General features: G+C 39.0%; 1 protein-coding gene across 1 annotated transcript in view; it reads right to left on the minus strand.

Moving 5' to 3' along the window:
* ascc3 (activating signal cointegrator 1 complex subunit 3) overlaps positions 1 to 27700 on the minus strand; it is a 174928-nt gene that overhangs the window by 12318 nt on the left and 134910 nt on the right. The window contains exons 23-36 of the mRNA XM_017475083.3: positions 26194 to 26292; positions 24463 to 24631; positions 24077 to 24297; positions 22604 to 22689; positions 22315 to 22481; positions 21959 to 22104; positions 21086 to 21206; positions 20440 to 20582; positions 15374 to 15511; positions 15050 to 15170; positions 14832 to 14964; positions 14630 to 14755; positions 6665 to 6776; positions 5812 to 5946 (exon numbers count right to left, since the gene is read on the minus strand). Of these exons, the coding sequence (XP_017330572.1) occupies positions 5812 to 5946; positions 6665 to 6776; positions 14630 to 14755; positions 14832 to 14964; positions 15050 to 15170; positions 15374 to 15511; positions 20440 to 20582; positions 21086 to 21206; positions 21959 to 22104; positions 22315 to 22481; positions 22604 to 22689; positions 24077 to 24297; positions 24463 to 24631; positions 26194 to 26292 (1917 nt within the window). The remainder of the gene's footprint in view (positions 1 to 5811; positions 5947 to 6664; positions 6777 to 14629; positions 14756 to 14831; positions 14965 to 15049; positions 15171 to 15373; positions 15512 to 20439; positions 20583 to 21085; positions 21207 to 21958; positions 22105 to 22314; positions 22482 to 22603; positions 22690 to 24076; positions 24298 to 24462; positions 24632 to 26193; positions 26293 to 27700) is intronic.

Genomic DNA, 27700 nt, shown 5'->3' on the forward strand with positions numbered 1-27700 from the left:
GTACCAGCTCGTTAACACCAACCACACACACTGTGCTAAATGCTGCTAATCAGTTCCATTACTTCAGAACTTCTGAATGCCTCAGTGTGTAAAATGGTTGTGAAAAAAAAAAAAAATCACATAGCTAAAAATTCACATGTAGATACAAAATAGTTTGGTGCATTCTATTAAGAAATTACTGATTCAAAAATATACATGTAATGTCCTAAGATCAATATATCAGTTTACTGACATTCGACTATAATAGAAAATTCTGTATCTTTTCAATTTGCATTCTACTAAAGATCATTACTCCAGTTACGCTCCTTTCTCACCCAGTGAACGTACTAACGGGTGAGAGAACAGCCTCCTATTAGTGGTTGAATTTGTGCGATAAAAACTACAATGCGATGCTAAAAAATGTAGCCACAGTCATTAAAAATAGGACAGTATAATCAGAAGACTCTATTCCGTAACAGCTTGAAAAAGGGTGCGGAAAATAAATGAAAAAATAATAAAGTGCCCAGTGTGAAGTTCTGGCTGTCTATAGTAACCGATCTGTTTGTCTCTATCTGTCCATCAATAAATGGTATAGACTGAGACATTCCAGGACCAGGATAGAAAAAAAAAAAACACAGACAGAGACAGACAGCAGGATTACTATAGAACAGTAGAATTTCACAAAATGCCCTGAATAATCCACTACAAACATACCTAGTCTATACCAAGCTTAAGAATAAATAAATAAATAAATAAATAAATAAAGCACATTCAAAAACTTAATTAAATCCACATTAGCCGAATAATGCAAAAATCTGCATGTAATAAGATATAGAGTTACAAAAATATAAAATGTGGTAGACCAGGGCTTCTCAAAGTCAGGGCTGGGGATGTGTGAGGCATATAGGCAGGTGCTCTGTGATGTCTTCATTTGCTACAGTGGGGAAAAGCTCCAATAATAATATCCAGATTTTACACATTTGAATAATGAGCCTAACATATGAATAGTTCATGATAAAAACTGTATTGTTTATTTAAATATATTTTGAAGTTAAAGAACCACTGGGTCAGACCATCGTGCATAAAGACCCCCCCCCCCATTACAAAAGCATCACCACATGAACTTTTAACATAACAGATGACAAACACTAACATACTGTAATTAGTCAACCAGTCACAAAATAAAAAAAACATCCTAAAACACAGTTTAAGGCACTACATTTAACATCTGTCTTCAAGTTTTAATTGCTATTTTATGAGTAACTGCACTCCATTTATTCTGCTCATCTTTTATGCGATGTCCTTTGTGCAGATGCTGTAAAAATCTAACCTTATCGGACCAATCATTTATAATGAATTATGTAAGAGGCTATTGTGGCTTGACTAACACGGAGGAAAAACAGAAACAAGTCTTCAATATTCAGCAAATATATCTGTATACATGTCTATAATAGTAAAGCAACATAATGGTGTAATTTGTAAAAGGCTTCAGCAGCTTGCCTGCCTGCTGTCTGTGGCCACTTGCAACAGTGTGTGTGTGTGTGTGTGTGTGTGTGTGTGTGTGTGTGTGTGTGTGTGTGTGAAGAAGTAAAACAGATGTGATGTCACTGGTCACCACTGAAGTGTAAAAAAGCTTTATGTCCCAATTAAGTGAGCTATCAGCAGAGAGGAGGAGTTCGAAGCTGGCAAGTCCCGAGAGAACAGAGGATGCAAAGGCAGACCTCTAATAGAGAGAAAGTAAAGAGGTGCTAATTGTCCCACTACCAAGGAGAGCTGCAACCGTGTCTCTGTGTGTGCTGGCTATGCTCTAAGTCCTCAACGAGGCTGGTGTGTCGGGACGTTCTTAGCTAAAACTAGGATACTGGGTGGTGATCACACGTGCAGTGATGATGTCTAACTAGAGTAGAGTAATTTGTTGTGTGTGTGTGTGTGTGTGTGTGTGTGTGTGTGTGTGTGTGTGTGTGTATGGTGTTGTACACACAGCACTGCGCAACAGTCTTTAGCACCTATTAATACTTTTTGTTTTGTCTTAATTGTTTATATCATGTTTCTGCATTAGCATGTCAGTGGAAAATTCAGATGCACAAACTGTCCATTTCCAAACAAAAATATTACAAAGAATTTTTGCATGTCATTTGGAAACGAGGACTTTTCAGGTAGGAACATGATCAGGGAAATACCTAATTCTAGTGTATTTATTTATTATTATTATTTTTTACAATTTACTGCTATTTACAGTAATTCATTTGATCAATAGAAACGTTTATTTACATTTTTCACAACACAAGAACATACAAAATACATTGCCCTCCACTAATATTGGCAGCCTTGGTAAATATGAGCAAAGAAGGCTGTGAAAAATTGTTATTGTTTAACCTTTTGATCTTTTGTTAAGAAAATTCACAAAAATTGCTCTCATGGATATCAAACAATTTGAAAACGCAACACAGGTTTGTAAAGAAAATATCTTTCTTAAATATAGGTCTGCAACAATTATTGATACCTCTATCAATTCATATGAGAAAAATATATTTGAAGTATATTCCCATTGATATTGTACATTATCTTTCGTACACCTGGGTGACTAGGAACAGGAAATTGTTCAACCATGACTTCCTGTTTCACAGGGGTATATATATATATATATATATATATATATATATATATATATATATATATATATATATATATATATATATATATATGAGGTAACACACAGGCCAAATTCCCTTGTCATTCATAACAATGGGTAAGATCAAAGGAATATAGCTCTGATGTCTCAATGCACTGTGACGAGGATGGTTCGGGTGACCAAAAAATCTTCAAGGAACACAGTTGGAGAATTGCAGAAGTTAGAAGTCACCTACATCACCACGAGCTGTTTGAAGGGTTTGAAGAAAAAGCCTCTACTCTCATCCAAAAACAAACTCAAGGGTGTTCAGTTTGCCAGACACTACTGGACGTTTAAATGGGATTGGGTTCTATGGTCAGATGAAACCAAAATAGAGATTTTTGGCAATAATGGTTGGATCTTCCAGCAGGACAGTGATCCAAAACATACATCAAAATCAACACAACCCCCCCCACAAAATCAAGGTCCTGTCCTGGCCATCCCAGTCCCCTGATTTGAAACCCATAGAAAACCTGTGCGGTGAACAGAAGAGGAGAGTCCACCAGCGTGGAACTCGAAATATGAAGGATCTGGAGAGATTCTGTATGGTCTCATATCCCTTGCCATGTATTCTCCAACTTCATCGGGCATTATAGGAGAAGACTCAGAGCTGTTATCTTGACAAAGGGAGGTAGCACAAAATATTGACTAAAAGGGTGCCAATAATTGTTGCACACCTATATTTAACAGAGATTTTTTGGGGGGATAAACCTGTTTTGTGTTAGCAATTGTTTGATATCCTTGAGAACAGAGTATTTTTGTGATTTTATAAAACAAAAGATCAAAAGTTTAAACAATAAAGACAAATTTTCACAGCCTTCTTTGCTCATATTTACCAAGGGTGCCAATATTAGTGGAGAGCACTGTACAATACTGTACAAAACCATGCTCACATCACAGCCTTCTTTGCACAATTCAGATTTGCACGAATCAGACAGGATCTGATTCACATGCAAGTGACTCATATCTGTTTTTAATTTGAATGCACCTGTGTCCTGAAACTGTCCCTGCATGAGCACATCGATTTCTTCTCAATTGTTTACTACACTACTCTTTTTCACTAGGTTATTTCTGATTTTGCTTGAATTTGTTTTTTTCCTTTCACTATATAGTCACCACTGTTGCTGTCCACCATTGGTGTTTTGCTGCACTGCTAACAATGGATGCTGATGACAACAGTGATATGTGCATGCTCACTGGGTGAAAGTCATAAGAATTCTGATCTGGCCAACTCACGTCACATGCCCCAAAATTGGATATGTATCTGATCTAGGACCACATATGAAAGTGGCTCAGGGCTGATTTGACAAGATCAGATTTTTGTGTCCACATAGACCTGAACAAATCTGATCTGTGACACATGGATATTTGTGCCACTTTAACCTGGTAATGTGAATGTAACCTTAAGCCATGTTCACATTGGGACAATTTTCGAAACATGAAAAATGGTCCGTTTAAAAGCCCCAATGGCTGTCAATGTGTGTCTTCACACCCAGGTGTAAAACGCATGGCGTCAAATACTTTTAACGTCGATGGGTTAGTGTTTTTTTTAATGACGCGCTGCGTTAAAAACTGCCCGACCAATGAGATTTGTGCTTTTCTTCACGTGCCCAGAGCCACTGAAGTTACATAAAAGTACGACTTGATGGCGCTCAAGTATAAAACCGTCTTACCGACAAAGAAGAAGCCAAAGAAGATGCAAGCACCCACCATTTTAGTGAGAGTGCAAAAGTGACATACCCGAAATAAAATGCTCACTGCTAATAAATCCTCCTGTCTACACACAAACATGGTATTCTTTGAAAGCACCAGATTCAAAAATTACACAGTAAATACTATATAAGTGTATTTATTATGTTGTTATTTTTTTGACAACACTGAAATGCAAGCATATATTGTAAATAATCCATTTAATTTTCAGTGCTGTTTTCTACAATAAATAGCATTGTTTGTTTCTTTGTCTCTTCACGTTAACATTTATGGGCACAAGAATAGTTGTCTTATACCCCAAGCGCAAATAATCTGGGTCTTCCCATAAGTATGTGAATGCTATTGCTGTGACTTTGATATAATTCACATCATTACTTATTTAAAAAGAGTACATTGTTTAAAATTAGAACTTTAGAGATTTGGCTTTAAAGAAGTATTTGTTGCAGTGACCAAATCACCAAAGACCTTACATTTCACAAAAGTTCATACATGCTTTAGCAAAAAGTGTGTGAATGGCATAAAGATGTAAATACTGGCGCTCTTCTTCTTCTCAGTGATGAGCGGACGTTAGAAACAGAAAGTTGTGCAGCGCCACCTTGTGTACCGGGGAATTTCTGCTTTTCAATAAGCAGCATCTACTGTCAAGGAGTGAATTTGCACTTTCATTCAGCGCATCGACTGAGTTTAACGCGTGGGTGTGACGCGACCTAACGTTCTGTGAAAAACGTCCCGGTGTGAACAGACCCTTAGGCATGTGTAAAGAAAATCTGTGAAGCAAAGATCATTTTGAAAGTTCCTAAAACTTTTGCACAGTAATGCACGTTCTTTGTATTTGTGTATTGGGAAATAACGGAGCCTTTTAAAAAAACGGATCCACATTTTCACCAGTTTAGGAGCCAAACAATTACCTAATAAGGAATGGAAGTTTAACAGTGCACTACATAAAAATAATGATGACTGTGGAGGATTGTGTAATTTGGCTTTGACCACATCTTTTCTCATCCTACCTCAATTCTTTCAGCGTCTACACACAGTACAGAGACACGGTCATAATCAATTATAATTTTTTAAAAATATAGCTCTCATGCACAATTTGTTGGAATTTCTGGTAAAATAGCTATTTCTTCCCGACACCTTTTAAGTAACACTGCAATATTAGCTTGGCTATTTTTTTTAAAAACAGTATTCACATAAATACTTTAAATTACTGTGCTTATGCCAGTGACGTTACTGACCATTTCCAACCTGAAGAGATTTGATGAGCTGGACAAACGTATTTAGCTGACTAAGAACTGACGCTTTTGCAGTAGAGAAACAATAAACGGTTCCAGATTACGCACCGGGACCTTATTTGTGGAAAAGGGCTAACAGAGTTAGATATATGAACCCCAGTATGATACGTAGGTATCACTTTCTCCATATTCTGTGTGTGTGTGTGTATATGTACTCACCGTGAGGATGGACAGCAGCTCCTGGATAGGAAGCTCTGGCTTCAGTCGCTCCTTAAACATGCGAACAGTCTGGTGTTTCAGGTAATAATATGAGGCGATGCGGCCATACGTAAGAGGTTCTATGGTGCGCTCATCCTGCACATGAACACAGATTTATTTACCAAATCCAAACATCAATTATGATTAACCTACAGGGTTAACCTGAGGACTGCAAGGTTCCCTGTTCTTCCTTTATGTATCCCAAGCTACTCCAGGTCTGTTGCAATTTTTATTTACAATATACACACTAAACAAAAAATGGAGCAGTCCGATATAGCTCTGCTGGACATTGATTCCCAGACGACTAAAGAAATACGCTCACAAATATTGATTTGTCCACTGATATTTGTCTGACCAAGTCTGTCACTTTTACTTTAAATTTAATGTAAAATGTATTTACTTTATGCTTTTTGCTGAGTTATTTTCACTGTCAGGTCTTTTTTTTTTTTGTGCAGGATTGCTTGGTCTACTCGGACATTCATCATCTGTCTTGTAAAATTAACCAAAATGTTAAGACACAAATTATAGCACTTCAGGTGAAACACTGGATGAAAACACTAAAAGGAATTATGAAATTTACTTCAAATCACTAAGTGAAAAGTTTAAATGGACAAAAAAAAAAAAAAAAAAAAAAAACTACCAAAAAAACAACTACTGGTACATCCTAAGTTGCTAATGATGAGAGAAATGTAGTAGATCACGTACTACATAAATGAGATCATGTTAGCTGGTCTCTAATGGCTTTTATGCCTTATTAGCGAATCTGGGTAATATATTCCATTAATTATTACCTTAATATACTAGGCACACCTACCTCTTGTATTTCCATACAGTAAGAACATTCCAGATCTCTGAGGGTTCTTTCCACCAGATTGGACAGGTACTTGTTTATAGTCTTGTGGGTGATGTCATCTAAATTGTAGTAGCTAAGCATGAAAAAAAGAATGTACAGTCAGTTATAGAATTATTTGCACCCTTGGTAAAGATGATACCTAGAATAAATTTCAATTACAGGCTGAACTAACTTCAGTTAAAGGTTAGATTTCGCTCATATTTCCAGTACGAGATTAAGCGAATCTAAAAATGAATTTTCACCAAGGGTGCCAATAATTCATAAATTTAAATGAATAAAAATTTAAAAAATAAGCGATGTTAGTAAATGAACTTTTTTTTTTTTGCCAATAATTTCAAATACTAAAGACCATCCAGGATTATTTTAAGCCCAATATCACACATGTGAAAAACAATTTAAGTACATGTTCGTCAAAACCCCTCTCTCAAGACCTGTACTGTTTTACTAATTTCTTCTTATAGTCTTTTTGGCCGTTGTGCATTCCAGAGAGATGCTCTACCATGCTTCCTGAAGGACTTCCTCTTCAAATACACTCTTTCCCAGTCTTGACTTAGGTATTGTCGAAACTCAAACACTATTTGGAAAATTTCACAACAAGGCCAAGAGTCCACAAACTTTGATGGATGCTACATATACACACACAATATCTGCTTTGACAGTGTAGTGATTTCTGGGTCAATAAACATCACTGCAATGTCATTTTATTACAACATGTGCTCAGTTACACATCACTTTGACATTTTCTCCCTACAGTAAAATAACTACCAGCTTACAGGATGCAGGCTGGCAGACACTGTGGAGCTAAAATCACTTCCATGTTTTGCTTAGTATGTGAAAGCTACCACATGAGCCAGCAGAACTGCATACGACAATGCTCTTAATTTTACAACAAACATCTAGGAAAGTGTGTATGTGTGTGTGTGTGTGTGTGTGTGTGTGTGTACGTACACGTCTGTGAGTGAGACATGGAGAGCAAATTAAAGAAACATGTACTTGGCAAACACTGATTTTTTTTCCCCTCCCCTCCAGCATGCAACACTGTAAAATTAGTTAAGCGTGTACGTATGCTAATACTTCCACTATGCAACAGGAACAAACCATTTTACTTATTACTTATAAGTGCAGTACAGTCATCAATCAGACTATGACAAATTCTAGATTGTACTGCTTTTTATGGGCAAATATGATGTTTGTGTGCATGTTGTCACACAAATAGTACACAGATTTCTCTGATCAAGTTATTGTGTACTATGCAAATAAAGGTTTCTAATTTCATTTAAAAGCACGTATGTTTTTAATTACTACACGCATGAGTAACCTTACATTTAGCAATGCCATAGGTAGCATTACACTAAACAAGAATACTCATTCATGGTAGAATACTCATTCTCCTGACCAATGTCGATATAATAATTTTAATAATATAGTCTAATGGTCTATAGTCTTAGTGGTTAGCATGTTCGCCTCACACCTCCAGGGTCCGGGGTTCGATTCCCACCGTGGCCCTGTGTGTGCGGAGTTTCCATGTTCTTCGCGTGCTGCGGGGGTTTCCTCCGGGTACTCCGGTTTCCTCCCCCAGTCCAAAGACATGCATGGTGATTGGCATGTCCAAAGTGTCCGTAGTGTGTGAATGTGTATGTGAGTGTGCCCTGCGATGGATTGGAACCCTACGATGGATTGGAACCCTGTCCAGGGTGTACCCTGCCTTGTGCCCGATGCTCCCTGGGATTGGTTCCAGGTTTCCCCGTGACCCTGAAGAGGATAAGCGGTATAGAAGTTGGATGGAATATAGTAAAGAAAGAGTATAGTAATAAAGAAAAATAACAGGAAACTGAACCAATTCCTGGATGAACAATAACCATCCTAAAATGTTTGGCTTTACTTTCAGCACAGCTTGGGCTATTTAGCCAACCAGCATCATAAAATGTCATGCCTGACAAGATGTTTTTCCTCAAAAAAAAAAAAAAAAAAAAAAAGTCAGACTGCACTGCACTCCAGACCTTTCTCCAAAGACCAAAAGCAACCAGCAGAATATTTAACACACACACACACACACACACACACACATATTTATATATATTTATATACACACACACGTATATATGTATATATACATACATATATACACATGTATACACGTATATAGAATACCTAACACACACACGCACACATATACATATATATATATACATATATATATATATATATATATATATATATATATATATATATATATATATATATATTCAGTCCTAGTCTTAAAGAATGTTGGATATTAAAGTGACAGATAATAATAATTTCTCTTCATGTCCGCAGGCCTGGTATAAGGGATGTGCAGCGAGGGAATGAGTAATACGCAGCATTCAGCGTGTGGCTTGCTGTGAACATGTCTTGATGTGATTAAGCTATTGCCATTATCATTATGGACATGTGGCCCCTGATGGTGGTGAGGCGCTAAGCGGCACTCTTTATGAGACCCCCGGGGGGCCCACACCTCTCTTGCCTAGAGAGAGAGCATGCAGCTCTGTCTACGCCACTGAATCATTGCTGATGAGCGATGGCTGGTGTCAAGGTGACCGATTCAAACTGCATCTTTAAAAGCGTACCGGACAAAGAGAAAGATGGGGCTGGGGAACATGACTTCCTGCTCTCACTCACAAATAATGTCTTCCCACTCACACACTCACATTTTCATGCATACACACATACACACAGTCCTCTCATAAACAAAAATATCAGCACAGAAGTTTAAAACAAAATATTTGCAGTGTCTTGGCATGCATTCATGAACAAGACATATTGAACATATATTTTTCAAATTCTACTTAAAAAATGTACACATAAAATATACACAAAAACCTCATTTTGCATTCGATCCTAATAATAATCCAGGATCTAACTAATACGACAATTTAATCTGGAAACAGTTATTGGCACCCTTCATGGAAAAAGGCAGAACCAAATACATAAAATGAACAACACATGCAATAAGTGATATTAAGTAGTGCCATTTTCTACAAAACTTTGCGTCACGCGACCATTACAGGGTGATTTGGATGCTTGTTTGGGGTCATTATCTCGTCGAAAGTTCCACGTAACAAGGCGTAACATCCTGGCAGAGGCAGCCAGGTTCTGGGCAACAATATCCTGGTACTTAGAGGAATATTTAAAAGTTATACATCTTCCTCTGGTAAAACTAGCCATCAAAAAAGGCCCATATTTTACAGTGTGTATACAGACTCTCCATCACTTCCATCACAACTCACACATCTCGCACACATCTCTTCCATTTTGTACTCAAAGACAGTATTAAAAATTAACAGTAACCATTTGAAGACAGGTGAGAAACAAGTGCAAGAAATGTACAATAGGTACTAAAGTTATCTAAAGTTAACAGATTATGTCAGCACATAAAGCACGCAATTGCTTCAAGTTAAATAAAACAGCTTAGGCGGAACATAGCTGCTCATGTTATGCTACAGCATGAGCTCAGTCAGTGCTCACTATACCACTAAGGGCACAGTTCTTCCTAAATCAGGGTATCTGCAGGTATCAGCACTTCAACTTTAATACTTTTTAATACCATAATCAAGACATTTCCAAAAAATTAAAGACCTGTATGTCACTTCAATCATGCTACACGATACATCAGCTATAATGGATTTTGTTCATGCATATACATCCATTTCGGGGTTTAAGTAAACTATAGCTGGGTAAACTTCTGTAGAGGTAGATGGGAGATCGTAGCAAATATTCTTTTTACATTACCATTTGCTCCAACAGTGAAAGAAAAAAAAATCCAGTATTTCCTCCCCATGACTTTCCAAGAAAGGAAAAAATATAGAGTTGGATTACGGCAGTCAGAAGAGAAAAAGATGTTGAATTTACCATCTCTCCCTCAGCAGCTGCATTAGAAACCCCCTCGCAGCAGTGTTTACCAGCGTTTTTGTCATTTAATGCCAGGGTAATGTAACAAGTAGTGTCATAAATATTATGGGTGGGTACAAAAATATCGATTCTCCACTTTTAATCGATCTTCAATTTAACGAATCTGATATTGATTCAGGAAATCCCCGAATCTATTCTTAATGTCGCATCTTTCATGTTTTGAAATGTGAAAACGGTTTTATTTCTTAAACATGTTTCAAGTTGTTAATGAATTTCACTGTTGCACATTTACAATGTTTTTTTTTTTTTTTTACAGTAATGTGCAGTTTGTGCTTACCTTGTGTTCACTGTATGCACATATTTATGATTTCTTGTTATGATGTTTGTTACTCTAAGTAAAAGTAAAAAGTAATTAAACATAATTCTATGCACCCTGTTGTTAAAGTAAAAGTATATTTCAGTAATATAGCTAAGTAGGAGGGTTTCACTTACCAGCATTAATATTAAAATATGGATTCCATGTCTGCAAAACTAACATTTGAAATGAAATATTGATAACTAATCAAAATTGAATCGAAATTGAATCGAAACCATATAAATAAGATACATACATTTTTGTACAGAAGAAAATATATATTAAAAAATCCTTTGCTATTTTGTAATATTCTTTTTGCACTGAATAATACTTAATAATAATAATAACAATAATAATAATACATTTTTATTTGGGGTACAAATAGTAATACAACAACAGTAATATATTTACTTAATCCACTTTTGTGTTAGACCTTGTGGCTTTTATTTTGGAGGAAAACTGCAGGAAGACTTTTTTTTTTTAAGTTTCACTTCTCATTAGCAATCAGGTGAAATGCTGTAAACCTTTGCCCACAGAAATGTTAGAGATTACTCTGAAGTAAAACCAAAGTGAATCTGGTGTGTATTGTGTGTAAATGCAGGTTAAAGCGACTGAATCTCACAGACAGATGAAGATGGTATGCAGCGGCATTTCCTGTGAACCGAGCTGCTCTAAAACACTGATGAGCCGTACACACACTCTGAGCGTAACACAGTCACATGGGTTTACCATCTTAAACAGCAACGAGCCAAAATAACATCTACATCTGCTTTACGGTGTCGCTTCGGCTGCGTTTTTAAGACCTCTGAAATGTGAATTTAAGACATTTTAATGTTAATCAAGGCCTTATTTTTACATTAAGGAATTTAAGACAGTTTAAGACTTTTTAAGGACCCGCGGACACCCCGGTAAATGTTTAATGCGGGCTGACAGGCGTGCAAATGCCAGCAGTGTGGAATGTTCTGGAATTGTCATCGACAATTCACAGCAGATGTCTATGTCGTCCTATATGACCTCTGCAGCCAGGGGTTTGTGTGTGTGCATGAGTGATGTTTTAGATCATGGTTCGTGATGTCAGAGTGAACTATGGGGTGGACTCAGGTGCAGTGCAGTGGCAGGAAGTTGCCACGGCAACACAATCAGTAATATGTCAGTGTGAAGATGTTCCCTTGTCTCTGGTGCCATTTGAACCACACAGCAAAAACAGGATAACACGCTACTACCAATAAGCTATTCATTGCTCAATAAGTCGATAGCCATTACACTGCTTTTACTGTAGAGCTGTGATTCAGTTACAGATTAAATGCTTGGTGTAATGATTGTATACAGTATATAAGTGGGCAACATGGCACCATTTACTCCCATTGTGTGGTTCTGAAGCCTTGGGAATTGCCATTTTGTGAAAATTAGAGCCAGAATCATTCCAGCAGATATGGCCAGTCAGACAGTGGATCCGCCACTCGCGCACCCATATTGGTTATGAACGCTATTTGTTCGTGTCGGGAGCACACGTGATATTAAATGAAGTATAACTTAAAATTTAAGAATTTAGCAAACAGCAGTCAATATTTACACTCAACATAACTTAGATTTTTGTGGAAAAAACACTGCTCTTCATGATTTTCAACTTCCTCTGACACCTGTGGTAAATTACCCATCTGGATGGAGAAGTGCTCCATTATGCTCTGCTCATTTAGCTGGTGGAGTATGTTTAAAAAGGACTGACTGGTTAACCTACTTACCAAGCTACTTCGAGTGTTCGCTAAAGTCATACAGTAAATAAATTGTTATGAAATTTTGCTAGTGTTGGCTGACTTTTTGTTTACTCATGTTGGTTTGCTAGTTATAATATCAGTACAATGAACTACAGCTTAGATACCAAAATGAGCAACATACAATAAAAACATAAGAACTGCAAAGAACAAGACATGGCTTTAAGTGCATGTTGTTAAGTGTGCGCGCGTTCATGAGACTCAACTGCCACGTCCATATCAGTCAATCTCCTCATCAACCACAGCCTTTTGTTTATCATCAAATAACTCCTTAAACCCATATTTATCATAAGGAAAAATGCTTGGGGAGATATCAGGGTTTACTGAGCTTATTAAAAAAATATGACAGAACCCTATTTCCAAAAATAATTTGTGGAGAATGTAACTTAAAAGTGTTTGGGTCCTTTCCCATTGACTAAAATGGGAATGGGCGGGGTTAAAATGTACTGCAGTCAGCCACTAGATTGCCTAATAGACAGTTTGGCTTCACTTCTGTATCCCTGATATATGCTCATGGAGTACTTTATTAGGAACACCTGTACACCTACTCATTTATGCAATTAGCTAATCAGCCAATTGTGTGGCAGCAGTGCAATGCATAAAACCATGCAGATACGGGCCAGCAACTTCAGGCAATGTTCACATCAACCATCAGAACGGGGAAAAAATGTGATCTCAGTTATTTTCATAACTGTATTTCTATAAATCTAATCTGGGATTTTCGCACATAATAGTCTCTAGAGCTTACTCAGAATGGTCCAATAACAGTGATAATAAAAATAATTAAAAAAAAAAAAACATACAGTGAGTGGCAGTTCTGTGGATGGAAATGCCTTGTTGATGAGAGAAGTCAGTGGAGAATGGCCAGGCTGGTTCAAGCTGACAGAAAAGCTACAGTAACTCAGATAACCACTCTGTATAATTGGGGTGAGCAGAAAAGCATCTCAGAATGCACAACCATGTTGAAAATTGCAGTGGATGGGCTAAAACAGCAGAAGACCATATCCGGTTCCACTTCTGTCAGCCAAGAACTGAAAGCTGAGGCTGCAGTGGGCACATAATCACCAAAACTGAACAGCTGAAGACTGGAAAAACGTAGCCTGGTCTGATGAATCTCAATTTCTTCTGAGGTACACAGATGGTAGGGTCAGAATTTGGCACCAACAGCATGAATCCATGGACCCAACATGCCATGTGTCAGCAGTCCAGGCTGGTGGAGGTGATGTAACCGTGTGGGGAATGTTTTCTTGGCACACTTTGGGCCTGTTAGTACCAATCAATCATTGCTTGAATTCGAGTACTGTTTCTGACCATGTGCATCCCTTCATGGCCACAATTTACCCATCTTCTAACGGATACCAGCATGATAATGCACCATTTCACAAATAAAAAATCCTCTCAAACTGGTTTGATGAACATGACAATGAGTTCTTCAGTGGTGTTCCCAATCACCAGCTCTTAATCCAATAGATTACTTTTGGGATGGCCGAACGAGAGATTCGCAGCATGAAAGTGCACCTGAAAAATTTGCAGGGATTTCGTGATGCAATCAAGATGTTTCCAATATCTTGTGGAATCCATCCCGTGAACAATTGAAACTGTATTGAGAGCAAAGGAGGTCCTAACAAGTATTATTACACTTTTCCTTATAAAGTGTTCGGCGAGTGTACATATAGTATCAAGTTATTGGCTTAGTGTCATTATTAGCAGTCTTCATGTACAGGAACAAGAATTCAGGCTGAACACAGTTTCAAATGTTATTTGATGTGATCATCACCTACACTATTACAAGGACAAGCAGTTGTGTAGTTTCCATGGTTTTGTATTATCTGGGTTTAACCAGGATATAACAGCAAACATAACGTTAGAACTCTAGCATTTGGCAGAGAAATGGAGTAAACCAGTACATACCTGGGATTCATGACGAGTCGGCGGAAGAAGTATGTCCAGGTAATGTAATCCATTGCATCCTGCTTGGAAGCAATAGTTCCTGCAGTTATCTCCGCATTCAAGTGATCAGCCAAAACGCCAAGCAAGCTGCAACAGGATGGCATAGGTCAAGATTAAATGACAATGATTATAAGAAAAAAAACACTGTGCTCCTCACACTCACCTCGACTCGACAGGGAAGGGTTCATAGAGGAACTTTTTGTAGAAATCTTTCTTGATGTCATGCACAAGGATGACCGCTTTGCCTTGGTCATCGTATTGAGGTCTACCTGCCCTCCCCATCATCTGTAGAACATCTGCAGAAGCAATGACACACAGGAGGTCCAGTACATCTGTGTGTAAGCAGTAACACAAGCATACACATCCCAGAGCAGTTGTTACCTGTAATTGGGTAATCCACGTAACGGTGTGTTTTTCCGTCAAAGTATTCTGTGCCTTTCACAATCACTAAATGGGCTGGAAAATTCACACCCCAGGCCAGAGTACTAGTGGCGATTAAGACCTTAAAGGGAGAGTTAAAAGATAAAGAAGTGCTTTGATACAACACAACAGTACTCTCAATTCTATGCTGAATAGAACATGTGAAACAACAGTTGTCAAAGTTATTATAGACATTTGTTCTTTTAAAATGGTGCTTTTTAACGGTAAAGATTTTCACATTGGCACATGACCGGTAAAACCAACAGTGGTGCCTTGTGGAAGTACCTGAATCTTGCAATTGACAAACAGCTCTTCCACAGTCTTCCTGTCTCTCTCGTGTAGACCAGCGTGATGCAAACCAATGCCAAAGGCAAGAGTCAACTTGAGGTTCGAATCCCTCACTGTGGCAATTATATCTGTCATCTAAACCAAAGAAAAGATGATGATCTCATAATCAGAAAACAACATACATATGACTTCACCTGAGTCTTATACATTGTAGTGAAGCTTAACAGCACTGCAGTCCATGTGGAAAAAAGTCAGAAGGGAATAAAGAGAAGATATGAGAGGGGGAAAAAAACAGCAAACTTAAGTCTGGAGAGCAGAATTTAGACTGTGAAATATTTGTGTTATATCAAATGATATGTAGGTCTGATTGACTGGGATCTGGCATCTCTCCATAATATAACACTAATCTGTGACTGTCAGAAAACACTGGTCTCAGATCATCACCTTCCGAAGATAAATAAATCTTCAAAACCCAGAGCTTCTCATTTTTTCCCCCTAATTTTAATGATCACGTTTACTCCTAGCCTTGTTTTTCTGACAAAAACATACTAATTTAGCAGTGAAGAAAACGTTAATAAAAATACCCATTTGTCAAATTTCTTTTGTGGATCCTGTTCTCAGGGCCTTTAAAACGCTCCGATTCCCAGTAAACGTGTTAATTCTGTCCCCATGTAATGGCACAATGAGTTAACCTCTGTGATTATGTTACTGAGCCCCTACCTGCAGATCTCATGAATAATACATAAAACCTTGCAGTTTGATGTGGTACTTGTGTTACGAGGTAGAGATGAGATTACAAAGGGACAAAAGCGGTTTCCATAAATTGTATTATATACATTAATATAAAACTATATATAAATAGCTGTATTTGATCATAAAAGCTGAGTATCTGATGAGATAGAAAAGAAGATGTGGAGAACAGTAGAGAGAGAGAGAGAGAGAGAGTGATATGGATGGATGGATAATGGATGAGCCGGTAGAGGAAGAGGCAGGGGGACCCCTGCTGGGAGACAGACAGCTTGCGCCAGCCGCCTGTCACTCAAACAGCAGGATCTCCACCCGCTATACGGCCCAATGCAGAGCTGCCACAGTGGGGTGCAGCATATATCACTGGAACACACACACACAGAGAGAGAGAGAGAGAGAGAGAGAGAGAGAGAGAGAGAGAGAGAGAGAGAGAGAGAGCGCTCAGGCAGCATGCTGCTTCTTGGCTGAGGCTTTTTTTTTTTAACCTTACTATAGATATCCTGATTTTTTATGTCTTTATGTATTTGACAATGCAGCTCATGCACATTCACCTAATCCAATATTTTTGTGGTTCTTCTTTATTTTGAACGCTATAACTCAACCACCATAATATTTATTTAGTCTTATTCACAACTAAATTCTCCATTCTTACATTTGCTTCTCTGACCTTCCTCAGACCTTGGAAAATATTCATCATACTCAAGGAAAAATATCTGCTAATATGGTCTAACGTCCCTGCATTCTATTCCTGCGTGAGCATTTAAAAGGAAAGGAAACGGCTTTATAGGGTGGCTCGTCTTTTATGCCATAGGAGTTGGAGAACGGACACACACACAGTTGGCAGCACATCGCCCTCGTAATCGCTGTAATGTCTCTCACATAAATGGCAACTAAAAATATTGAATCTGCCAGTTGTCACTTGTCATTTTGGTGCTTGACATGAGAGTATTCACATATCACAGAAGGAAAACAACAGCATTCTACAGATGGAAAGTTCAATAGAACCAACTGAAGCACAGAGAAAAGGGGAATACAAAAAACAAGCCTTGTTTGCCACATTGTTTAACTAGATCCTAGTTTCAACGATAAATACACCTTTTATAACATCAGCAGTGAAGCAGGAAGAAAAGAGCAGCATATTTAGATAGCAGTCAATTAGATATGGCACATATATATTAGCCATTTTATCAGGTACAGCTATCATATACGGTCATGTGAAAAAATAATAAAAATGGAAATTGTTTTTTTTTTTTTTTTTTTTTTTTAGCATATTTGGACAAACAACTGATCCTCTTTATAACAGTGCCTATTAATAAAGTTCATGCACTCTATCAAATGACACATAAAACTGACCTTTTGTTGTAATTTGTACAATTTAAATAAAAAAAACAAACAAACAAAAAACAAAACAGATCAGTCACATGGAAAAAGTAAGTATACCCCTACATTTATCACACCCTCAAATCCATAAAATTAGAATCAGGTGTTGAAGATTGGGTGCCAGTGATTAGAACCCACTTAGGGAGTGCAGGCGGAACCTGTCTTATTTAAACCCCTTTCATATCTAGTGTCTGGTGTTCCCTTTTCTATTGAGGAGTGTGGTGTCATCATGCCAAGATCTAAAGAGATCTGTAAGGCCTTCAGAAAAAAGGTTGCAGTTGCTTTGCGGCCTCAGGGACTGGACAGCTTGCATTCATTTATTGAACTATGCATTCTGAATCATATCAAAGAATGCTTGAAGATAATGTGAGGCCATCTGTCCGAAAGCTGAAGTTGAACCAAAAGTGGACCTTTCAACAGGATAATGATAAAGATGATCAAATATTTCCTTGTCCAAATATGTAAAAAAAAAAAAAAATAAAAAAAAAAAATAAAAAAAAAAGGACAACAGTTTCCATGGGTTGTACATATTTTTTCACACGACTGTATTGGTACTTTGTAACGACTTGTTGCTATGCAGTGTGTTATCCCATCCCTGACACTAAGCATCAATGGAACCACCACAAAACCACTGCTGACCAGATAATATTCGGGAAGTGGTCTATATTCAGCACTGCAGTGACACTGACATACAGTCACGCATAGGAAGTACCATTACCATAAGTATTTGGGCAATTACACAATTTTGGTATTTTTGCGTCTGTACACCACTACAATGGAACAAAAGCGATGTGATTGAAGTGTAGACTTTCAGCTTTAATTCGATGGGCTTAACAAAAATATTACACTAATCTTTTAGGAATTACAGCCATTTTTTTTGGAATGAAGGGAAGACAGTCCCTTCATTTTCATAGGCTCAAAATTAATGGGAAAAACTAATAATTATAAATATAAGGATTATTTTAATACTTGGATGCAAATCCTTTGCAGTCAATGACTGCCTGAAGTCTAGAACCCATGGACATCACCAAATGCTGAATTTCCTCCCTTGAGATGTGTTGCAAGGCCTTTACTGCAGCCTCTTTCAGTTGCTGCTTGTTTGTGGGTTTTTCTGCCTTCAGTTTTGTCTTCAGTAAGTGAAGAGCATGCTCAATTGGCTTGAAGTCAGGTGACTGACTCTGCCATTTAAGAACGTTCCATTTCTTTGCCTTAAGAAGCTCTTGGGTTGGTCTCGTGGTATGATTTGGGTCATTATCTACCTGTACTGTGAAGTGCCGTCCTATCGGTTTTGCAGCTTTTGCCTTAATCTGAGCAGAAATTATAGCTCTATGCACTTCACAATTCATCCTGCTACTTCTATCAGAAGTCAATAAACACCAGTGACCCAGTTCCACTGTCAGCCATACATGTCCATGCCATAACACCATGTTTGACAGATCAGGAGCCCTTCCTTTCCTTCTCCATACTATTCTCTTCCCATCATTCTGATATAAGTTAATCTTGGTTTCATCTATCCAATGAATCTTGTTCCAGAACTGGGCAGGCTTTTAAAGATGTTTTCTAGCAACATCTACTTCCTCCAGTGTGTTCTTGACTTGGCTAGATTCTATGATCATTCACATCAGTTGTATTCCATGGTCTTTCGTGCATTCTTTATTTTAAAGAATGTACCAAATTTTTTGATCTCTCTTATAGGTCTGTTTTGTTTTTTCAGCCTAATGATGGCCTCCTTCACTTGCATCGACACATCTGTGTACCACATATTGAAGCGTTCCCATGAACAGCTACTAAATGCAAATTCAACACTTGGAATCAACCTTTTATTGCATTCATGTCGGCAAGTGTTCAAATACTTCTGAGCCTGTAAAAATGGAGGCACTATGTAAAAAATTGCTGTGATTTATAAACAGTTAATGCAATATTTCTGTTAAACCCCCGTGAATTAAAGCTGAAAGTCTACACTTCAATGACATCTTGTTTGGTTCATTTCAATTTTGGTGGTGAACAGAGCCAACATTTAAAAAATGGTGTCACTGTCCAAATACTTTTGGATCCGATTATAGTAACATGTTAGCGAGAGCTGCATTGGTATAGTGTCATTGCAAAACCCATGGATCACCATCCAAAAATATCCAGACAGCAGCTGTTCTGTGGGTTACAGTCTCTCACTTTACACCCACAAGGTTAACTAACAAGGTAGGCGTGGCTAAGGAAATAGCCAGTAAGATAATACAGTGCTTAAAATAATTCTACCATCACACAGTTTAGTGTGCATGCTGTAACTTTAAACACACTAATAAGCGAACGCACACATAAACTGAACTGTATGAGAGTATGTGAGGATGCTTACGGGTATGTACGTGGCTGAGTGAATCAAAGACGTCGTCAGAGATTACTTCCTTGTTTTGACTGTGTGAGGCTGATTGCTAGTAGACCAGTGCAACATTTTTCCAACAGGTCTATAATTGAGTGCTATGACAATATTAGCATACATTTGTACTCAGAGACCCAAAGAAGTTGTTTGCTCACTTCTTGAGCAGATCCAAAAGTATGCACAAGACATTTACTCGGCGATGACACCAGCTTTTCCCAGCTAATGTCAGTCTGAGCTGACTATGTAATCACAGTAAAACCACAGCTTTAGGAAAACACAAGGAAATTCCATCATATCTAGCCTCAGGAGATCAGGGATGGAGAAATGAGGGGTTAGTAAGTAGAGGAAGACATTATGTGATGAAAAAAAGTTAAGTATAATGACAAGAGGCTGAGGTAGGGCCGTCAGTGGACATACTGATATTTAACGTGTACTTCATCTTTAGTAGATTGTTTAATGATGTCATTAATGGGTAAAAGGGTTCATGGAACACAATGAAGCTCATATGGTAAAGTCTTTCCTTAATGAACAATCCCAGTTTAGTACTACAGATCATTCTGACCTCTCTCTCATCTTGGTGTAACCACTGTTTCGGGTCATCCTCTGTAGCCAAAAAGGCGATCAGGTCAAGCGCAGTGAGACGCGTCTGCCGTCGAGAGGACACAAATATCAGGACAGGCTTGGCAGGGGAATGGCTGCGGATGGCTGAAGAGGACAAATTTATAGTGGAAAGGATGAGTATGTGTGACACATTACATCACAGAAACAGTGATTAGAAATAAAGCTGATACTTTATTAGAAATGAAGCATTTTATCCCTTCTTTTCTCCCTAATATGGTCACCTGTGAATTTCCCACCCACCAGCCAGCTGCCCCCATCATACAACAGCTATCGACCGAGGAGGGTTGATAATCCTCCAAGACATGTGAGCCGACCACTGCCAATCTTTTTGAGCTTTTGCTCCTGCAATTGGAGGAAAGCGCTACCCACCCTCTTCTGCATACATGAGCTTACAGATGCTCTCGATTGGCTAGTGCTACTGGGATTGACAGGAGAGATAGTGTATGACAAATTTTGCTCCCTTGGCTTACAGCCACAGATGACCGTGAAGACATCAGTATTCGAACTGGCGATCTCCTAATGAACCTCCTAAACCTGGTATTGCTATGTGTTTGTGTGTGACAGTTTGAGGGACTGCTGTACTGTACCTTGGAAGGTGGGTTTATTCATGCTGGCCATGCGAGGACAGTAGTGTTGCCCAGGGAAGCCTTGTATGTGCACCTCCAATGGGACCGGACGAACTGAAGGCCGGAAATTAAACAATCCCACCTGAGGCAGTGACAGAGAAAGATGAGAGAGAAAGAGAGAAAGAAAGAAAGAAAGAGAGAGAGAGAGAGAGAGAGAGAGAGAGAGAGAGAGAGAGACAGAGTGAGCAGCTGGCTGTGTGCATGACCATGTGGCCCATCTGGGTAATTACAGCTCATCATTGTCTCCTGTCCCAGAGTCCTGCTCTCCCACAAGTGGCACAGGCCTGGCTGCGTGTGCGCACATATTTAAAGGGCTGGATAATGGATTGGTCAGGTAATGCTGTGACCCAGTCCAAACAGCAGCAGGCAGATTTATAGAGCGCCTTTGCCCCCCTCCTGCCACTAACTGTCAAACAACGTTTACATAACTACTGCTGCCTGCCCTGGCTCACCCAGAGTCCTGATACATTAGGTTGTGAATTCGGAAATGCACACACGAGCGCCTGCATGCACACACAGTTTGTGGTGGAAGCTGGACATGAACAACTGTTTGAACACTATGGAGGGTTGCTAACACTATATTAACACCATGGAGTTGGTGTGTCAATCAAAAACTTTTAAAAAAATAAATAAATAAATAAAATAAATCAAATAAAAAAATTGCACAGACTGTTTCCCCATAAACAAGAACACTTAATTACAAGCTTTTAGGTTTTCCTATTTGTATTAGTCTTGTGTGAAGAAAGAACAAGTGCAGAAATATAGCCCTTTCATTAATGGACAGAGTAAAACAAAGGCAATGAATGGATGTGTTACTTGCTCTAGAGAGCTCACCTGTCCGATGCCCAGCCAGTCTGCGAGGTCTCGCGCGTTGGCGAGTGCTGTGGAGAGCCCAACCACTCGCACAGTCTTAGTGGTGTGGGACGAGATGAAATTTGTCCTAGATACAATGACCTCCAGAACAGGCCCTCTGTCCTCCCCTATGCAAAAACCGGATGTACACTTAAATTTTTTATTTTTATTTTTTAAACTATGTGGGTTTGAAGCGTACTTGTATTAAATTGAGTGCAAAAGTGTCGTAGATAAAATTCACAAACAGAAAATGTTTATATTGATACCGCAACAGATTTTTTAAATTACTTTCTAAAAGCTATGGCGCAGAAGGTTGTCAGATCTGTGTGTGTATTTACCAAGCAGGTGGATTTCATCAATAATAAGGATGGCCACTTTCTGTACATAGCTGCGATTCTGCCAGCTGCGGCTAACTCCATCCCACTTCTCTGGAGTGGTGACAATCAAATCAGCCTGAGCTATGGCCCGCATGTCCGGAGTCACATCGCCTGTCAGCTCTACCACCCTAGAGAGAGGCAGAGGGAGACCAGAAAAAAAAACCCCAAACAGACAGACACAGAAGAGATGAATTAAGAGGAGAACGATCAGCAGGCATGTTGGTCTATGGACAGCTGTGTCACAACTCACTTCCGCCCAAGCTTCTCCTCGATCCTGACTTTCCAGTCTTCAATCCTCTCCCTGACCAGTGCTTTCAGTGGAGCAATGTAGACCGCCTATAAAAACACAGGTGTATGGTAAAAGCATCAGGTCAAAACCAGCAACTTCCACGATATGCATCATGACATACAATAGACATGATATCATGATACTTACACACCTAGTGTCAGTCAAAAGTTTTGGAACACCCTGTATTAATATTTTTTGTTAAATTTCAAGAAATTGATTCAAGTTAAATAGAGTAGAATTAGAAAATATAATTAAGAAATAGGAGTAAGTGAACTAGTAAATGTAACTTTTTATCAACTGGAAAAGGCTGATGTGAATCACCCTAACTAGGCACCTGTAGCACAAGATACATCTGTCTGACAGTTGATAATGACACTAATATAAATTGTAAGACAAGTGAAGACTTGCTTATAACTTACACCGATCAGTCATACCATAAAAACCACTGACAGGTGAAGTGAATAACACTGATTATATCCTTACAATAGCACCTGTCAAGGGGTGGGATATATTAGGCAGCAAGTGAACAGTCAGTTCTCGAAGTTGATGTGTTGGAAGCAGGAAAAATGGGCAAGGATCTCAGTGACTTTGACAAGGGCCAGATTGTGATGGCTAGACGACTGGGTCAGAGCATCTCCAAAACAGCAGCTCTTGCGAGGTGTTACCGGTATGCAGTGGTTAGTACCTACCAAAAGTGGTGCAAGGAAGGACAACCAGTGAACCGGCGACAGGCCGGCCAAGGCTCATTGATGCTTGTGGGAAGCAAAGGCTAGCCCATTTGATCCAATCACACAGAAGAGTTACTATAGCACAAATTGCTGAAAATGTTCATGCTGGCTGTGATAGAAAAGTGTCAGAACACACGGTACATCACAGCTTAGTGCATAGCTGAAGACTGGTCAGAGTGCTCATGATGACTCCTGTCCACTGCCGAAAGCACCTAGAAACCTGTGCTTGTTTATCTAAGTATGTATTCTAACAATATACCTTTGTGGCTGTCAGACTTTTTTTTTTTTCTTGGAATAAATTTGCTTCAATTAAAGTAACCCATTACCAAGATGGGATTCTGTCATACAACACTGAAGGGTTTAAATCACACATTATCCTCAAGGATGGCTAAACGTAGAAGACTAAATTTTGTTGACAATTAGCAAACAAGGTTGTTTTGACATTGGTCATATGTAAATCACACGTGTGTTGATATATGCGTGTGATCTGGATATATCTCTCTCATATTTGAAGTGTAAGATTAATCCTTGGAGACATATTTCATAACTTTAATATATATATATATATATATATATATATATATATATATATTTAAAAATTTTTATAACCACTTTAACCAACATGGTCAATAATTCTGTTGCTGACACACTCGGAAACATAGACGGGCAACAAATGAAAGGAATCTGCAGTACAGGAAACACAGACCTTAGCCGTAGGGTACTTGTTGAAAACTCTGAAGATAGCCATTTCTGCTGCGATGGTTTTTCCCGAGCCGGTTGGTGCTCCGAGCAGCACGTTGGTGTCAGTATGGTAGAGCGTGTGGAAGATTTGCGTCTGAATGGGATTGTAATGGGTGAACTTATACAGACTCTCATACTCCCTGTTGCCCAACGCTGTCACGGGCAGTGGCTGTAGGTCCAGGAGCTCTGTACAGACCAGTGTATAGAAGAACAAAATGATTCCAAACATTAATGATGAAAAATAAAGGCCAAGATTTGGTGAATATAAAAATGTACGTTTAATATTGAATCTGTTCCTTTCATCGCTTAACTATATCAATGTGTGCATCTTTGCATCTATATGATACACACCTGTGTGTGGGGGGTGTCTTTCAGGTAGAATGAGGTGCTGGAAATTGATGACACATACGGCCTCAGAGCCCAGCCAGCGGTCCGAAACAGCACGGATGTAGTACTGTGATGGCATGGGCTCAAAGATCGGGATGGTGAACACCACCTGCTGAGGCTCCTCACTCACCACCTGAGAGAGAAAGAGAGACAGAGAAATGAGAACTGTATACGTCACTTAAGCGTTGCATGTATTTGGGCTGTGAAAATGAGGGCTGCATCATTAAGGTAATGTTATTGGCAATATTAGAGACAATATTATTCTGCGATAACAATGATTATATAAAACTCTCATAAGAAATTACACAAATCCCCCCCCCCCCCCCAATTATCTACAAATTTCTATTTCATGCTATACCTACCCTGACTGTCACTAAAATTCATATTGCAATATTTTAAAAAAATGCACTTAAGCTTTAACAATTCAAATCCATTTCAATTAATTTTTACAAATTGAAATCTGGATGTAGATTTAGATCCCTAATGTAAGGCAGAGGTGAGCGTGGCAAGGAAAAACTCCCTGAGACAACATGAGGAAGAACCTCGAGAGGAAGCAGAAGAGAAAGGGAACCCGTCCTCTTCTAGGTGAGTCCGGAGTGTGGGATTATAAATCATTAGAGTATCCCTGCATTTCATGTAATGTCACACACTATAATCACTGCCATTTTGAAGACCGAATAGGAAACCGACTGCATCGATGTTATTGTGTCTGTGCTTCATTAAAATGTTCAGGTTTTCATTTATACTGATAATCAACTCCCCAAATACAACTGCCTACGGCCAGGAAAACGAAACTCCAAATTCCTACTTGGGAACAAAGGGTAATCTTCTCATTACGAGTTCCTCTGAGTTCAGGGAGTGATGTCAAAAAAACCTAGCTGCGCACAGCATTAGATGTAAACAAAGTAGCACTTCTTAGCTGTAAATGAGTTAGTGAGGTATATAAATAAGTATTTGCTTTAGATCAGTCAACATGCAGACATATTTGCTTGTTTAGTTTAGTGATTTATAAAGCACATTTAACACAACAGCTGTTGATACCAAAGTGTTGTACAAGAAATATAAACAAATAAATCTATAACACTGACAGGACAGATCACTGTTCTGAGGCGGAAAATATTCCTCACTCATCACAGTTAGCTGGCTAGCTGCTTGGCAACAAAATACAAACATGGATATGTCCATGTTTTTCCCTCCACTTTCTACCTCGAAAAATTGTCATTCCGAGCTCCGACTTCCCACTTCCAAGGTAAGTCGAATGCACCATATTTGATGTTCAACTTTGTTCAACCATGACGATTTATTCTCTATTAGAGTAAAGTGAGTCATTTTAGCCATCTTTCACCACTAACATGGTGTTATGTAGCAAAGCCAGAAATCTGGTCACAAATATAATGACCACGAGAGAAAAGCCATGTGACTGAAACGTTAGCATACAGCTGTAGAGGAGGAAAAGAAAATAGTACGATGTGTGAATAATGTGATGTGACTAAGAGTCCTGGGATAAGCATGTACAGTCTTTATGATTACAGCAGCTGTTTGTAGAAGGTACGCGTCTACAGAATCCAGGCGGGATTTAAAACTGGGCAGAAGTGGCTCAGCTGAGAGGTTCAAGTGTCAGCTAGTTTGGATAAAAGCATTCACTGAACGAGTAAAGAGTAAAATATAAACCTAGATGACATTGTGAAGACCTACCTGTTTCTTCTGAAGAAGGAAATACTCTGTGTGATAAATGTGATCGTTGATAGGGTCCTCCACCCACAGCCACCACGGTTCTCCAACAGAGCCGTGCACCTGAGGGACGAACAAATAACCAGGCCGTTAACATTGGAAAAATGTCAGAAATCTGATCAGGTTCTTTGTTACACTGGAGGCCAAGAGCATTTCTGCAGAAAGAGTTAAGTGTGACTGTGTGTGCTGTCTCTCTGCAGTTGTCGCTAACGAGAGCCGAGTGAAAACACTATTGTCTACATAAACAACCTTGTAATCAGTTTGTGGATGATGTCCATCCATTTGGGAAGAATTACAAGCCTCTGCAAAAACACTTTTATTAGAATCCCAGAGTACACGCAGCAAACCGAGCGCTTTGTGTCTGAAGAGGTTTGCAGAGCTGCTGTGTGTACGTTTGCACTGGGATCACTGCTAAGCTTGGGGTGTTCTGTTACAACTCTCCCAAAAGCCAAGCATGCACCGCTAATCGGACACAAGCGTTCATCTTCCTGATTCGGTCGTCCCGTCTCAATGGTGCTACAAAGGCCTCCGATCCCAGCTGAGGCTCGTCTAAAGCTCAGCAGTAATCTGGTCCTAATCCTCTCCTGGGCCTTTCTATCAGTTCTTGCTCTGAGACAGTATAAGTCATGTTGAAAATAAGCAGGTATGGCCATGGCATGGGGTTAAGTTATGGTGATTGATTAGACAGATCCGAATTGCTTAATCTGAAAATTTCAGTGCTCGCATGAAAGACGGACAGAACTAGCGGTTTGCGTATGCTCGCTTGGAAAATGTCAGAAGAGTTTAGAATCATGACGTAAATCCACTTCCGAGTTAATGGAGTTGTGTTCTCGGGCTGAAAATTAAAAAAGAGAGAAAATAAGATCTACGACAGCGCTATTACGGCGTCTGAATGGGGTCAGAAGGAAAGTTTGTGTGTGAAAGCGAGTGTGAAAAAGACTCATGAGACTCTGAACTCACAGGAGAAGTGAAGTCCTGAGCAGCTGCTACTTAATGAAGTGTGTGTGTTTTCAAAAGCAACAGACTTGCTGCAGTGGGATTCACACATACGTCTGGAGTCGGCCAAGAGCAGAGAGTTCAGACGCGCCACACAGACAGTTCACACGCGCATGCTGTTCCCTTCGAGTCGCTTTTGCATTATAGAGCTACCGTTACCACAGCCATGTCAACCATCACACCGGTTCTGATTAACCGCCATTAGAGAAGGGAGTTAGAACTAAGCAAGAGAGAAGCACAGTGTAGAAGTTAAAAATAAAATAGAGTAACGATGCAAAAAGTAAGCAATGCCCCAGTAAAATAAGGAATATAAGGAATTTGGGAAAAAAATGGCAAGCTCCTCAGAATCTTGTGAATCTTGCGATTGCAAAAGTCCTGGAGGGACTGATATGACGAGCATTGTGTTATAGATAAACAGTCAGTGGCGCATGCTGTGACGCGTAGAATTGTTGAAAATTTAACATACTATCTCTTA

This window comes from Ictalurus punctatus, chromosome 1 (genome assembly GCF_001660625.3).
Source record: "Ictalurus punctatus breed USDA103 chromosome 1, Coco_2.0, whole genome shotgun sequence".
Classification (NCBI taxonomy): domain Eukaryota; kingdom Metazoa; phylum Chordata; class Actinopteri; order Siluriformes; family Ictaluridae; genus Ictalurus; species Ictalurus punctatus.